Genomic DNA, 17964 nt, shown 5'->3' with positions numbered 1-17964 from the left:
ATCGTAGGGATCGAGGATCGATTCAAATGCAATGGATTCGTATATAGGGTATTTCATGTAACACATTCAATGCGGAAGACATGAACGTGCGTGTCGTCGGAACTTCCCACCACCTTGCGGATGAAGACGTCTGGATAGATGGACACGTGTTATAGAAAAATCGATTTCCGCCACCAGGCACCCATTTCGCTTTTGTGCGTCGCATTGAACGCGTTAATTTGTTTGTTACTTACGATGCAAAAAACATACTTTTGACACGAGTTATTTTATTTTATGATTGTAATTTTGCAAGGATCATTTCTGCTTCAGTTGCTACTTTCTTTCTTTATTTTAAGTAAAAATATATCGGCTGGATTTCTGTAAATTTATTAGTTTCATTCTTCGAGCACGTGGTAACGTTCAATTTCTCAAAAGACAAATACTTCTAACATTGTTACTTTCTTGTACTTTCAGCTTGTAAAATTAATCACTTGATCGCTTGATCCATTCGCAAAATCATATAATTTCATTTTCTAATTAAACTCAGTATTTCCTTCGTCAAAATATATTCTCTTATTTGATCAAATTAACGAAGGCGAAAATGTATTCCTGTATATTATACAATATATATAATGTATCCTTGTACAATCTTCTTCGTATAGAACCAACTATCATTATGATTATTTTCTCACGCCGTCGTTAATAGCAATTTGAATCATCTTAAGTATAGAAATTAAGCGAAATACCCCATACACGATGATTCACTGGAAGAATCGTCGACAAACAATGTGAAAAAGACGCGTTTTAACGATATCTTCGCCTCTCGATTCGCGAACGACGATTCGACAGAGCATTATCAAACCTTAAAAAGAGCGCAAAACACAGTAAAAAAGTTGAAAGATAGCGCGCGCGCATAGAAAAATCCCAGTTGTACGGTGTGTCTATCAGCGAGCTTAAATTAGTTTACGAAACTATTTACACAGATCGCATTAAACGGAAGGTTGTCGAGCTTGTTATACATGCTCGTATGTCGCTGTACTTAAGCTCAGCGGCTTACAGTTACGTACAGATACCTTAGTTACTTCAGAGATGATTCGTGCGTGTACCGCTATTATTATATTAAGAGTATGTATATATACTTTTTTGTTTTCTTTATGTATATGCATTATGTTATAATATATTATATTATTTTGTGTTATATTACGTTATATTATATTATATTATATTGTTATGTTATGTTATGTTATATTATGTTATATTTTATATTATACTATATTATTATATATCACTAGCACTAGGTGAGTGAGAACTGAAACTTGGAGATTATACTTGTGGAATTTCTTCCTCGTTCACCTAGTGCCCAACGCTTTGTAAAATAACTTACAACTGTTCTCATATACATATATCGGTGTAACGTTTTTGTAATAACTTTAAGTGGACCCGAACGGTAGTCGAACGTGCACGCCTGTGCCTCGAGAAGAGATTTTATTATATAAGACTGTGTCATCAATTAACAAGTAAACCGGCTGTCTACGAGAGTATACGAAAAATTAGATATAGTACGATATTGTAATATCTAGAGGAACAATTTCTTAACGTTCTTTTTTTTCCAATTTTTACATCGTCTTGGATGGTATAATTAAAATTTGATAAAATGTCTCTCCATTTGAAATAAAGCATACCGCTTCGTGACAAGTTAAACATTGTAAATATATACATATAGAGGGTTGTATCAAGTGGAGTACATTGCGCTGCACTTGAAATCAATATACAGAATTATAAACGGAGATGACAATAAAAATCGTTATAGTCAACGTTATTTATATCTGTTCGCAGTTTTCATCGTGTTTCATAGGTGTGAATCTAGATAGCTGTTTAAAATACAACGCTATAATCAACAGAATTCTAAAAAGTTGAAGCTTCTGCGTAAGTCGACTTTAAAAGATCGCTATGGTTCGCTTCTATCCATTTTTTCTTCGTATAGAATATTCGTAAAAAGTGAATTCCTACGAAAAAGTCTTCTCGACACACGGGCACAGAAGAATTTATAACGGTTTTTAAGTATAAATATTGCAGTGTAAATAGATAATTTAAATATTTGTTACTCGAAAGACACATCTAGATCGCATGTTTTACGTTGCGTCGTAAGATCATCGGAAAAATTACTCGCTACGATTTCCTCTCCCGCACAGAAAATTTTCCCTCGAAAAAATAACATCGAAGTCGGGTGCAGGTGCTGAGTTACATTTATCGACAAGGTGTTGTAAATAGCTCATAGCGACGTTCCGTAATTTTTGTCATCGTTTCTTCATCCCCGTGTCGTTCCTTCCTTTTTATATCCCTCTTTTGTTCTCGAATCGGTACGCAACGCCAGTTCACGTACAAGGCTCTTCGAGAATGACGCGGATGAATCGTTAACATACACGTCGTGTCTAAAAAGGTTGCAATTTCTAGCTCTATTTTTCTTCTTTTACCAATGTGTTGCCACTTTTCGTCTATGAACAGGCACGCGATTTCCAGTTTTATTCGATTGTTTCACGATTAAACTGTGGATATTTATGAAAATTTATATGTTCATGTAAATTTGATGAACACAAACGAAGGACTTAATGGGAAAGTCGTACAAGCGTATGTTTCTAAAAACGAGATAAAATCGAATTTTTGCGTAAATAAGTACTCGTTTAAAGATTGTTGTCATTCGTTTCTCTTATGAGTATGTATACTAATATGTTTTAATATTTAGAAGTACCTTTTCTCGCATTGTAAAGTTTGTCACACTTGTACTATTTTAGTTCACAACAAATGTGATATCTTTTATTTATCTACGAATACCGTGTCTTGTCTGCTTTCTAAATCGTATCTATAAAGTTTTTAACACGTTCAACAAAGTTGTATTGAATTCTGTTTCTACTTCAAATTATGTAACAGTAAGTCTTTGTCTTAATGTCATAAATATATAAATACTTTTAACACCTTCGTTTCCATTCTCGTTATATTCCTCATGCTGAAAAAGAATTCTCAGCGTCGGGTTTAGAAACGTCACTGACAACATTTTTATCAGTTAGAACCGACATTGAGTCTGGTTAAACTGAAATTACTGTATTATACAATTATAGCGATAGTCTCACCGTACCCGTTTTCTGTTTAATAACTTCTTCGAGATAACTTCTTTAAGATTTAATAACTTCTTCTATAAGATCAAAATCTCGTAAATTCAACGTTCTACAAATTTTATCATTCCTTCAACGCCTGTACCGAAACTGAAGAGAAATTTTTATATTGTTTGAAATAGTCAAAAACTTTCTGACCAATTCAGATAATGTAACCGTTCAAACATTAGATCTTCGGATAGTAGATATATATATTTTGTATACTTGTGCACTTTAAATTTTCCATAAATGCATAAATATCCGCAGTCTATTCCTGACACATTATCCGAACACCTGTTTAAGGTGTGAAATAATGAAAAATGTTCTTTTGAGGTGAAGTTCACCGAGGAAATCAAATGTTCAATCGCTCAATTATCGTATCAATACACGTTACCTTATATCACGTAATTATACTTCTGTCGTGTATCGAAATATAGAAATCATACGATCGAATTTCTCTGAATGTAGAATAGTTATTGTAAACGTCTAATTGGTCGTGACAGAAATTTATCGATAAAGGTAACGATATACATATAAAAATCAATCTAACAGTTTCTATGAAATACCAACGTGCTACGAACATTCTAAGTACCACTTTATTCTTTAAATTTTTGTTGTTCACGGAACGACCACAGTATGTTTTAATAGGCCTACCTACCACATACGCGATTGGTCGAGACAGAAGTTTCTCACGAAAGACGAAATTCAAGACAGAGGTAGAATCATATCGTGAACTTTAAACTGTATTCCCATAGTTGAAATCGTGAATGATATCACGAATGACCGTGTGCGTTCGAAGGAACTTCATTTGTTAGAAACGAATATCTTTGTATTTATTAGAAGAAAATTGTTATTAGAAAATAATCAAGTTTATTTACAAGCAGTTAGTTTGTAAATTAATAAGTAAACATGAAGAAATCTAAGGTTCTCGAAATATATGTTTTGTACATTTTTCAATAATTTCTTAAAATAATCAAGCGTATCATATTTGGGAAGAAAAGACGTTTTCAAATTTTTATTGGAAGCTCTTACGTACTTCGTGTGTACTGCTTTTACTTTTAATAATTTAATTTGTATAATAAATTCTTCTCTGAAGTTCCTTCGACTTCGTGGTATCAAAATTATTCAACATCGGAAAGTAGAAAATGTTGAATGATTACCGAGATAAGCTCAAATAGAATTCTTTTTGGCCAGAATCCCTTTCAAATTTCACTTCCTTTACTTCTTTCCCTATAAAATGCGCCATAAGTTTCAGATGAATTATGGTGTGGTAGAATAAAAGCATTTCTTAATAAACAGGTGCCCTAGTTCTGCCATATACAGAATGGTCCATATATCACAACAGCGTAAGATGTCATACAAAAATTTTCTTGGTTTGAAACAACAAATATCTAACATAGTAATAAGTAATTTTCTGGAATAGACTTCTTAACAGGCAAATTTTACTTGTACCATACGAATGAATTTCATTTGTCCGATAACAACTGATATTTCGCCGTAAATTATTAGCTTTCCCTAGGGTGCAATAATAATTTATCAAGACTTTAAAATATTCAAGTGTATGATATTAATAATTCGTGCAAGATATTATGGGCCATTTAGTACATTACGCACAGATCCAACAGACTAGATATGTTTGTCAAATAATACAGATACCTTAAACAATTGAAATTCAATGAAAATTCAAGGCGATGATCTTTAAAATCCAAAAAATGTCTGCCAGTAAAATATCTAAATATCCGTAAAACTACCGACGCTAGGCCAATTCTTTTAGATTTCTAAAACACCTTTTAATATCGATACTTATCCTAGAATTTTCATTTGCACACACACACATGCGCGCGTTATGTATAATAATTAACACATATGCCAAGCTACCGAGGAACATAGCGTTACAAAAAGAGAATACTCGAGACGGTACGATACAATCATTTCGTGCTGCTACAAATGCAACTGAATCATCTACATAGAAGTTGTCACTTTTAGATTGGCACGTAAAAATTATACTTAACAACTTTTCCTAATATTTCCTATCAGATTTAAGAGCATTACTCGGATGATTTGTTAAATTCATTAGATTTCTTTCATTCAAATTTTACCCGTTTCCTCTTTCTTCTTTGAACGAAATGTCCTTCCTCTTTTAACGATATTCCAATATTTCTCGAGATTCTCCTTCTTCTTTGCGCGTCTTCAATAATTCATAGTTGTTATCCTCTGTCTCATTATGCTCGTGCGTAGAACGTTCCGATTTAGTCGCATGAGAAATATATGTATATATATATATAATGCATCTATTCTATGTATACACGTTTGTTATTATTTTTTTTCTTTTTTTGTACAGAGCTTTCTTTGGTTTTCGAGAAGAAGGAATTAGTCTTTCATAGTAATAACGAACTGTTTTTGATTGAATGCAGGGTGTTCGGTTTGGCAATTTCTTTTTTCCTGTTCGCTCTGTATTTCAATTTATTCCTGCCGTCGTAGAAGAACCATAACTGTTGATTACTTGTCAGAAACCTGAAGAAGGTTCCAAATCCACTTATGTTCACGTTAAATCCACTTAGACGATGTTAAGCATCTTCCACTGTGTAATAACAACAACTTAGAGAAATATCTCCACAAAATTTTAGTTGCTCTACGATTTTCGAATTTCTGTATGTCAATCTCGCTCTCGTTTCAATAAATAGACTCGTAGAATTTTAGCACGCGTTTTAGCGCAAGATTAAAACCAGAACGTTTTAACGTACAACGATTCTTATCTTCCATAAATTTAATAAGTAATAACTAACTAATAAGAAACAGATTGAAAAAAGATAAGAAACAACTTGATTGTCGCAACAAAGTGAAATAGAACCTCCTGAAACGTACGTAAACCATAAAGTAATATAGAAGAATCTTACATCGATATTCATAGTGTTCTTCTTTCTTCGATTTCGAGCTCGAATGAACAAAATAGCAATTTTAAGCAAAATGTTCCTGGCTTCAAGTACACGTAAAAAGACAAAGACTCGTTCGCAATATCTCAAGGATTTGTGTCGACTGACTTTGACCAGAGAAAGTGCGATAACAAAGTTACTCCGTCCTATTCCCTTATCTCTACGTGGAATTCTTCAATGTTTCGCAGTTTGCATTCAGAAGTAACCGAAAGAATGGTTCGCTACGAAACATAGCATAACATTCCAAACAGTTTGTATTTCGTTTACGTAAAGGTAAAATATCAACGGCCAATGAAGTGATATCGTGGATCGGATAAAGCTCGAACACCCAGCATACAGGATAGAAAAGTGCACTTTCTTCAGCGACGATTCAAGCTGAGTACACGTTACGCATTACATGTCGATAATATATATATATATATTTATATTATATAATTATATATATATAATTATATATATATAGAAAGTTACAAAAGATAAAAGAATCGAGTATAATGTACACGATGTATAGACTGTCTTCAACGGTTATTCTCCGTTTTACTTTCCTTTCAAAAGCTTCGATTTATACGTTTTCCAATTTCTCTCCTCATTCTCCCTCTCCTTATCTTCGCCACTCTTTTCTCCTTTCCCTTTCTAATTTAAGTCTGGAACGCCTGAGGAGTTTCTCTCTATCAACGGATGTACTTTCATCATCGACTAACCGGATCCAATTAATTAGCCGGTTTCTCTGACGTCGATCATTAGGCTTCGTCGGAGTGAGAGCCTTGGGAGCTACGCTTCTTCTTATGGTTGCCGTGGTGATGATGATGGGAATGGTGTTCATGATGGTGATCGGTGTGCATCAACGCGTCAGTTTCTGGTTGATTCTGATGGCCCACCAGCAGGTCCAGCGTGCCTCGTGGAAGTCCAGCTTGATCGTTAGCTGGAGGCGGAAGTGGAGTTGCTACGGGCGACTCGCTTGGTAATGGCACACAGTGCAACACGTAGCATCTAACACCGGCTAGTATGATACCTAAAAAACATTGAGTTTTGTTAGTCATTACCATACTTTACGCGATCGTTTTACCATTTAACACTAGTATTTTCCTATTTTTTTTTTTTTGTCACTAAAGTATGAAACTTGTACGAAATGGATCAAGAACGAGAGGAATACGGAAGGGTACATAGTGATCATTAGGATCTAAAGGATGATCATTGGACATTTATTACAATGATATTTTATGAGGTAGTTTGACTGTTTAACGTTAGAACTACTGGCGATTAAAATGTAAACTTTGTACCAAGCGACTCAAAATGCAGTTAAAGGAAAGCTATACATAACGCGAGGATAATGCCTGGAGATCATCGAGTTATCGATATGATGGTATTTTATTGGAGCGTTTCACTGTTTAACGTTGAGGATTATTAAACTAATTGTAAGTTAGCTACTCGCTTGTAACTCACTACGACCTTCGAGACATGTAGGTGTTTAATTTTGGAATTTAAAAGGGGAATCGTTACAAATATCAACCAGAACGAAACTCTTCTTGATGAACGTGGATCGATTCGTAATTTGGTAATTACACTGTACAATTTTCATAAACAAATCTTTAAAGGAAACTTTAGGATTTGATAAAAAGAGTAATAAGTTTTATCATTATTTTTTGTTAGAAATATCAGCACTAAAAGTATCGGACTAGAACTAGACTAATTCTATACTAAAGTGTAACATTTTACAACGAATTACGGACATTAAAATAGCAGGAGTATGAAGAAAACACAAATAAGCTGATAAGTCTTCATCTATTTACTTTACGAATGATCATTAACAATTTCTGAAAATCTACCGCGATATATATATACGATCTTTATAAAAAATTATGGATTGGTCAGTTCGACTATTCTGATAGTTGTAGCGTTAAACTTTTATAAGCACGAATGATATTGATGTAATGGTGATAATAGTGATATAATTATTTTATACGGTGGATATTTATTTCTTATATTTTCTGTTGCTCGTGATATTAATCATAAAAGTTGATACTAAATAATATTCTTAGTTTCTGTTTTACTCCATATCTTATGTTATTGTTAATATAAATAGCTTCTTAGGGACAAGTATTACTGAATTTACAATGTGAACGATGAATATTTAATTCAAAAAATTACAAAATTCGAAAGAATTAGAATATGACATACTCGTTACATAAATAACGGTGATAAAATATCAATTTAACTATTTTATTTGTTCATTTTATAGAGATTTCATTTAAAAGTTGTATTTGTTAATCAGAGATTTTATTTGTTATTTCAATACATTTTATATTTATACGAAAGAATACAAGTTACTGAGCGCCTGACAAATACTGAGATCGTCCACTGTGAACACGTTGCACGTGTGATACACGTAAAGAAACTTCTTTGGTATTTAAGTGAATCGAGAAAATAATGTCCAAGTTAAATTTAAATTATAAATTTAAATTACTTTTCTTATATCCTTATAAACTTATATATTCTATATTTCAAATATCTATAACAATCTTCCCAATAAAATTTTCAAATATAAACCATTTCATTTTTAAAATGCGTTATTTGATTATACATGTTGATCTGATATACATATTTTCAATAATATACATAAAATTTAGATTTGTTAATTTAACGGAACTTTGACGATGAAAATGAGCTTTACTGGTTTATGTTGCGGTAATTTTCATAGGCTGGAATGTAATTAGTTTAGTGTAACGAAAATTCGATCAAAATTTGTACTATAAATTTTGGACTACACGTCAATATATTTCGCGTTTATACTGTGTAATTAATACTCTATGCAGCCTACTTTGACAATTTAATTCCGAAGCAACTGTTTTATCTGTTGCTAAGTTTACGAGCATGGCTTCGTGTTGATAATATTGATGCATGTGAATTTCATCGGTCAACTTTATCGTTCATGCAAATGCTATGGAGCATTTATTGCATTCAATCGATCTGCACTTAAACGTATGTGACAAGAAACATTCGAGTACAAGAATATCGAATAATGTTCGCTATGTAATTATATACTTCTTTTTCGTAATAACATTCGACATTTTAATTTCTTCTTTTAATTCTTTTGCTTTAAAAAATTTTTTTATTTTAATTTTACTTTTATAAATACTTTTTAAAAATAGATAGACAAGTACAAAATATTCAGCGCAACAATTGATTTCGCTATATTATTTGGGTTTGATTTGGAAAAAATAAATTTTCCCACTTTTCTACGATTAATATAGCTTACTGGAATAAATTAATAAACTCACAATTCAGAAAAAACGTGGCATAGTCCACTTTCGCTCTCAATGTTTCATTTAAGGAGAATGTAATTAAAAGTAAGTAGAGAAGTAAACAGGGGAATAATTTCTTTCAAAGTGACTTTGTTCTACCAGAATTTCCTATTCACTTATTCGTACATGGATTTCTAATAGCTCGTTAAAAACAGTTGGGAAAAGGATGATCAACCCTATGGAAAACTGAAAATGTTTGTTGAAAAAAGTTTGAGTCGACCTAAATATGGTAAGTACTTTTAATAAGCTGTTGAAAATGTTCACGAATTAATTTTGTAAAAATTTTTGGAGCGAATAAAAGTGCAAAAGGATACAAAACAATTTTGGATCTTATTCAGAGAAAATGCAGCTAATTATTATTATTGTTTTTTTTGTTATTTATTGTTTTGTTGTGAATTATACTTTTTGAGGAAATTTTAATGAAATTATTCTATTTCGTCTGTAAAACTCACGCAATTTTTACATATATGCAAGCATATTTAAATCTCAGATGTTTTTGTAAACATTTGCAGCGTATTTATAATAAAATTAATTTTTTGTTTAAAGAACTTCGTTAAACATTTCCGTTGCAAGACTGTATAAATTCGATAAATGTATTTAACGTTTTATACGGAGGATATTTGCATCCTTGAAGGTATTCCTTTTAGCTAAGTCAAAGAACAGCTATCACTTCTATTCCGACCACGATGTTAAACGACATTAACTTGACTACTCTGAATGGATAGCTCACAGTAATATGATTTTGTCATAAAATCTCTGAAGAAGGGAAAGTTCTTTCCAAACTGCTTCTTATTACCTCGATATTGTCTTGTATAATATCTCATTGCTAACTATAGAATAAATAAAACGAGTTTATACGCGAATTCCATTATTTCAGTAACGAAGCATTCGGAATATTTTATTAAAATTTCAATAAATAAAAGAATATTTCATCAGAAGCATTTCGCCTTTCCTACATTTTTGTGTAGGAGATTTAATAATATAATCTCAGAAGACGATCATGATAAACGTTTAATATCGTTGGAAACTTTTTCTGAAAGTAAAATATTAATAGAACTTTTAATAAAAGTTGGATCTGTTTCAAGTACGAGCGTTAAATAGAGGGACATAATTTTAGAACATCTTATTTTTATTCTTCTATTAATCGGTATACTATATCTATTGATATGAAATGGTTAGAAGAAATGTAGCGACACTCGGCAGTAAACTTTCTAACGGTTTCTGTCCCGTGGACCGCTACACGAAGACCCTATCCTTCGGACAAGATGATTGCCAGACGTCGAAATATTTCTATAGCACATTTTCTATCTAGCTTAAGGACCCGGTATAAACCTTAGGATTTCCTATCATAGAAACATACGAGAAATATGTTTTTTCTCAGGTACGATACTTAGTACAACTTAGCAATATTAACGTTATAACATTAGCAACTTTCTGTCGAGAGCGATTAGCATCTTTCCTCAACCGCCGACCTACAGATCAACCAATTAACAGCAACTTCTATTTTCCTCACTTTCCTAACGAAGATTTTCTTCGACGAATTCGATGATCTCGTATCCTTAGACACGCCCCATCATAGTTTTCCTCTGCAGCCGACAGCCGAGTCTCGAGTTGTAAGTAGATAGTCTCCAGTCAGCAGTCGATAGTCCATAGTCGTTAGCCGAAAGTCGATAGTTGAGCAATCATCATCCGAATTTGAATCACTATCGTAACGCATCGCCTAGAAGTCTAACTTATAATCGCGAAACGCAAACAGCTGCTTGTTAATAAATATATTGTTAACCATACTCGAATGATTCTTCAGCAGCTATCACGATCTATTCACCTCAGAAACAATAAAATGAAAAAGACAAAATATCACGATATTTTAAATAACTTCATTCGTTCCTTATTTTCCTATGTGAGATTTGAGAACAGTGTTTGGTATACTGTAACTGTAACTGTTTAGTATATTATACAAGTTTGAATCGTTATTTAAGCATTTGCAACGAACATAAATACTGGTTAACAAACGCTTGAAATTTTGCAAAGGCGTGTTAGTATTTAGTATGATTGAGTCTATTCAGTTCGCAAGTTTCCAAGCATAAACTTGGTGGTTCTAAAGTTCAAAAGTTACAGAATTCAGAGCTGCAATAGAACGAGCTGTACAACGAGATGCAGGGTACGAATTTGCAAAATTTAAAAGGAGAAAGCATTAAAAATTGTTTTTCTTCGTATCATTTCCTTTTCATTTCATTTTATTAAATTAGCATTTTTCAATTAGGTGTGTCCAATATGAAAGATATTCAAATAAGGAAATAATCACGAAACATATTTCCTTGATTTACCACCTTACGAATATTCATTAATATTTTAATTACAAGCTGTAGTATTATATAATAAATTCGTAATAAGTGAATGGTAAAATCTTAAATCAATATTTTGCTACAGATATTACATTTTTGTCAAAAACCATGTACATTCGAATTATTTGATGAAATCATGTTACCGTGATGTGTTCTTTTTAAAATGTCACATTTTAACTGTAGATGTAATCCAATTAGTCGATGGAATTACATATCCTGTTGAGAATACGTAATTAAATATATAATTAAATATTCTGTTGAAAATATTATCCCTACGCTCGTTATTAATGTATTACTCGATGAAATTAACTATGCAGTATAATGAGTCGAAATGTTATGTGCTGAAAACGTCGTCATTCTACCACAGATATGTAGCCTAATTACTTGAAATCAACTTACATGATAGAGTATAGATCCTATTTGAGAGTATTCAACTGCAGAAAAATGTGGCCTAATTACTCAATGGAATTATATTTTACGATATGATATTTTATTTTGAAAATACTATAAGTCTGTTTGTACAATGAAATTAAATCGTTATAAAATACACATATAACAACAGTTAATACTTGAAATTAACGTATTAGATCTATGAAACCAGCGATTTGTGTATAATTTTGCTTTGCTTTCTATTAGCGCTACTATATAAAAATAATTTATTTCGTTTTCCAAAATTCTTCTCTAAAACATATTATTCCTTTACGTGTACCTATACTAAAAATAAACGAAAATTACACAAATTTGAAATTCTCCGTATTGTTATACTTGTCTCTTTCACACTCGGTGTGTCATCGTAGTAAATCGTTATTAACCAACTAACCGACAAATATAATTGATGTTAATGAGTCTTGGGTCAATTAGTGATCTTGCATCTCCTTTATAAAAATATCAGAAAAAGCTTGTTTCTATTATCAATAATAAATTCTTTGTTTCCACAGCTTAAAAAATTTCGCTTTCAGAAGGCTTGAAAAGAAATGCCAAATTCAGATGTAATTAATTTCGCTGGAATATACTTAAATTCCTTATGACTCCATAAAATCATTTTAACTATACAAGATTACAACTGAAGTTACAACATGCTTGGGAATTCATTCTTCTCTTTACATATGCATTGTAGTTGAGATGAATGTATTTCCTTGACCCATTATTCTCGTATATTATTCTCTGGTGAACATTCGTCACGAGCACACCGGATCCTTCTGGCAGAAATTCAGTTTCTTTGGTACGCTTTCATGGGCTGAGAAAAAATGGCTCACCTAGGAGAAGCAGAATACTGCCCGCTACGAGTAAAGCGAGTCTATGGTCGGTGGTCGTCGCACCCGGGGCAAGTTGGACTAGACCAACGACTAGCACCACTGCGCCTAACAACAGGCACACCACCACCGCGTGTAGCCCCGATATCTGTAAACGACAATGTCCTTGTTAAATCATTTGCCACGTTTAACTGTCATAGGAATCATCTGGTGGTGATTCCACGTGCAAGGTATAAATTATTCATCATCCTGCAAGTGTTTCTCTCGAATGATTCTCTGTTATAGGATAATTCTGATGATCCGTGTTGCTTTTCACAATTAAAATGCTCTATACGTTATTTCTTTTATATTTTAAGATATGCTACAGCTCATACAGCGGATCACGAAAGCATTTGAACACTTACAGAAACTTCTTACGCATAATATATTAATATACAAAACACGTTATAACATATATTCAGTTTTTAAAATACATTACCCCTTGTACAGTGGCTTGCGAAAGTATTTGAACGTATATAGAAATTGTTTATGAACATGTTACGTACATATAACGTATAGTACAAACTATTTGAGAACTACGTTAGCAAAAACGAGTCTGAAAATGCATGTAGCAGTTGTTTCTTTTTTACGATTGTTTACTGCAAACGTACGATTCGTGGACATTACCGAAGTATTTGAACAATCAATTATTCATTATAACAATGTCTAAGACCATTCATTAATCATATTGCATATTATTGTTTTGCTAAATGTACATTTGCAATAAGTGTGTCGTAAGCTCTATGTACATTTTCGAATTAATTATGCATTTTGCTAACACAATCATGATTTCACATTTTAATTCTTGTATTTGTTTCGTGTTTTTTAAATATTTTAGTTGTGGTCATTTGTATTTGACTATGCGAATATGAATTGATATAGATAAGCATGAGGAATTGTTAAACTAATGTAAAAATTGGAAAATTAAACGGATGAGTGAAGTATGCAACGTTTCGTGACAAGTGTAAAATATTCTTCTATTTCTAATCATTTAATTAATTCTATTAAAACAACATCCTTTAATAATCTTAAATATTTTCAAGAATTTCAATAATTATTATTTCAACGACATATCAAAGTATTATATTTCTATATTTTTTTATATTATTATATGTTATTTTTTCTATTACAAGGCTTTATTATATCAATATTTTAGTCGTAAATATTTAGGTGTATAACGTAATCGGTAAATTTTGTGCAAGATTTTAATGGATAGTAGTAACTCTGTTGTTTCTTGAGCTTTCAATCCACTGTATTACGTAACTGACGTCGTGCATCTGGTAAGTCTATCAAAATCTATATATAATCTCTATCAAGGACTCTTTTAATTAATCTCTTAATCATACTTATATTGTCAATGCATACTATAATATTAATCTCAAAACAATTTTCGCTGTTCGATGCTTAATTTCTAATCTGTTAACCGTAATTCTGTTCTAACAAAACATCGAACTCTTCTAAACCACAAAATCTATTTAGAACATTACTCAATCCACGCAGAGAGTAAACTGTTCAGTTCTATCGAGATTAAATGTATTTTTATTTTCGAAAAAATAAATACCAATTATCGATTTGCAGGCATTTATGGAAAATTTATAAGCATAAAAATATACGTGTGTAATATCTAGAGAAAAATTCGTTTTATAACATTTTATGAATCATACAAATTTCTCTTTAGATTCCATTTCTTTAAATATATTCAGAAATATTTGATTGGTCGTAAATATTACAGAGTCGATCACCTTGATTTCTAAGCAATTTCTTTCAACATAAAAATTTCAGAAAATAGAATCGATCACTTTGATTCTTGACTTTCAGTGATTCGAGTGTTATGCCAAGTCGTTGAAGTACGTATTATAAGAAGATATGCAAATCTATAAATGGCACACAGGCACACAGCCACACATAAATTTTACACAGTGGAATAATTCAAGAACACAGAAATCGAACGTTCGTGTTGTAATAAAGTGTACCCACGATGCGTAGCGTATGGTCAGTTGAGATCAATAGTCACGTTAGCGCGATGATATCCATCACGGTAATGTACGTACGTACCTATGTTCATATGTTTGTACGTTAAGCAAAAAAATTACCTTGCCACAGAGATACAACTCGGGTAAAGGTTCCAGGTGGTTGTTGTGGCCATGAGGACTGGGGGTAGGAGGTGAGCCTTGAGGCGGTGGCATCCATTGGCCCCCTAGGTAAAGCTGACTAGGACGTTTTAATCTTTTTTCCTGTCGTTTACGTTCGTGGCGAACTGCCACCGCAGGCATTGCACCGATCATCCTGCAAAACAGTTGGCGAACGTTAGTGATAATTAAAATATTATAGATGCAAGTAAGCTTTTCTTGAAATTTCGTAAATTTACCACTGTATCTTTTTGATTCATAGATGAATTTTAAGAAAAGTTCGTTTCAATGATTTCAACTAGATTGTTAAAATTGCACGATAAGATTATGGACAATGGCTAGAAAAAGTATTGATACGTCGATGTATTTACTATAGCATTTATATAATAATGAAGTCTTAGGTCTTTAAACGCCACATAATTTGAAAAATTTGATATTACAGGAATGATATCAGTATCAGATAGACACAAAAAAACACGCTACACAGAATCTGATAGACACCTTTTTAGAAAACGAGGATATGTGCTTATATTATACTGTAGTTGTAAAAAGTAAAATAGAGTTATAGGTGTGAAAACAAATTAAATTTATATATTTAATAATTAACTAATGAACGATGGCATATGCTTAGAATTAAGTTAAGAACATTTATAAATTGTTGTAAAATATAATAATTTAAAATCTTGTAAAAGTATCCGAAAAAGTCTGCAATTATTAAAAACTAAACTATCGTATAAATTCTTTTCCCTTTGGGATAAATGATCATTCTTGACCACTAATCACTTTTACGTTTTATTATTATAATAAAACTATTCTTTTCATAAACTGGCATTTAATATAGATTAACACAGTTCTAAGTGGAAAAATAGTACCTTAAAAGTGTAAATTTAGTTTTACCTAGTAAAAAATATAAAAATTATAAGACTGATTATTGTAACAAATTGGTGGAGGGGTCAATTTACAATAAAAATTTCGAAGTAATTAAATTTGATTGTGTTATAATGAAAAAATCAATTTTCATGACATCAGAATATTTTGCAATGTCACCTTTCGACCAATTATCCGTAACCTTGTCAAAGGTTGATCGTCATGCATATAAGGAACATCCAACTCGCGCGCGAGCTCATTTTCGTTTGAACCTTCGTAACGTGAAGATTGACAAAAAACCTTTGTTTACTTATTAACAACTTAATTACGAATTTAAATATAACGTTTAAACCATTAATATACAACATTTAAGCTGTAATTCGGTTCGAGTGACCCTGTAGGGGTGGACCCCACTCGTTCCGTTGGGGCCTTGCCTTGTGAATGTTTCGAACGGCGAAACAGATATTCGAGTTACGGTCAATCCTTAGGTTTTCCGCTGGATTTTGAGGTCATCTCGTGTACAGACGTGACTCATGAGCGGGTCTCGTGCGTAGTAACCTCCTCGTGGTGAGACCTGGTAATTGGCATCGTTTTCTAAAAATTAATCAGTTGATTAATCTTTGAAAAACGATACCAAGCTAAGAACTATACACCAGTCCAGTTTGGGTCACCAAAAGCCGCGAAAAGAATTTTGGATGATCTATACTGGACTGCAACGTTGGACACCGTTGGACACCGTTGGACACCGTTGGACATGTCTTGACTCTCAAATCCATTCTGAGCCCATTCTGTACAATGATACGTATCTGACTTGGAACAAAATATAAAAATCGATTCTTCTTTTCCACTGAATCTTGCGGTTATTTTATGCACCGGAATGCGTCGCGTGAGTCCATTGATTCTTTCGAAAGATCGCAAACAAACGAGTTCGCGCCGCGATTTTTCTTGCATTGTCTGTTTGTTCGGGCTTCTTCTTATTTTCCCATTTTTAAGGGTAGATTATTGCGATCATGTTAGAGTTTATAACTTTTCGATATATTCAAAAGTTTAGAGTTGCGAAAATAGAATGTTAAACAGTTTTCATTGCATTCACGGTATCCGTTATCGAGAAATAATCGAGAAATTCGCTATCGAGAAATATCTCACAATTTTCAACTTATATTTTCATACTTGTTCCAATTTCTTAAGAATAATTTCTAAGTGTAAAGAAATAGCAGTATTTTCTAAATAAACGTTCGATAGGAAAAAGAAGAAAATTGTCGAAACAACGTTTCGCTTCTTTTTCACCCCCCTAAACTGCTAAACCTAAACTGCTTTATTTTCAGGGAATATTTGTGACCGCGCGCAATGCGGTTGTAGAGTCAGTGTTTGCTACGCAATAGTTTCTTTTCAATATTTTAAAATCACGATAGTTTTGATCAAATTCGATCGAATAATCACACGCGAGAATAATAAAATTTTATCAATCAAATTTGTACGCGATATTAGAGTTGTTGTTCGCCGATCATAATTTAAACGGTCGCGATAACGTAGTCTTTTATTTTTCTTTTTTTATATATTTATTTTTTTGAATATTCGTTTCCGGTATTAGAGTCAGTGCCTCCCTCAAGAGGATAAAGCCTCTCCAGGAGCTCAAGAATGTAAGTAGTTTTATATATTGTATTTCAATTTGTTCTATTTAGTATATTTTGTTTGAAATATTGTTAATTATAAAATAAAAATGATTGATAATTTAGAAAGCTGTAAATATCGTTTTTAATTGAAATAAAGTCTTAAAGTCTTAACATTAAAGTACAATAAAACTGTCTGATACGTATAAATGACTGAGTGTTTTATTCTCAAACTTTTATATTAGAATTCCAATTTACATACTTATTAAAGTTTAGTGTATATTATTGCTAAAGTTTTAAATTTGTTATTATGTATTAACGATATTAATGATATCTTGTGGTTTGTTATAGACATATC

General features: G+C 32.1%; 1 protein-coding gene across 1 annotated transcript in view; it reads right to left on the bottom strand.

Annotated features, from left to right (window-relative positions):
- Window positions 1–4156: 4156 nt before the first annotated feature.
- Window positions 4157–17964, bottom strand: part of LOC138179986 (uncharacterized) — a 121990-nt gene continuing 108182 nt past the window's right edge. The window contains exons 2-4 of the mRNA XM_069113340.1: window positions 15094–15286; window positions 12965–13109; window positions 4157–7073 (exon numbers count right to left, since the gene is read on the bottom strand). Of these exons, the coding sequence (XP_068969441.1) occupies window positions 6802–7073; window positions 12965–13109; window positions 15094–15285 (609 nt within the window). The 5' untranslated portion in view covers window position 15286 and the 3' untranslated portion in view covers window positions 4157–6801. The remainder of the gene's footprint in view (window positions 7074–12964; window positions 13110–15093; window positions 15287–17964) is intronic.

Source organism: Bombus flavifrons, chromosome 1 (genome assembly GCF_040668555.2).
Source record: "Bombus flavifrons isolate JBK064 chromosome 1, iyBomFlav1_principal, whole genome shotgun sequence".
Lineage (NCBI taxonomy): Eukaryota > Metazoa > Arthropoda > Insecta > Hymenoptera > Apidae > Bombus > Bombus flavifrons.
This window is presented reverse-complemented; position numbering and strand designations above follow the sequence as displayed.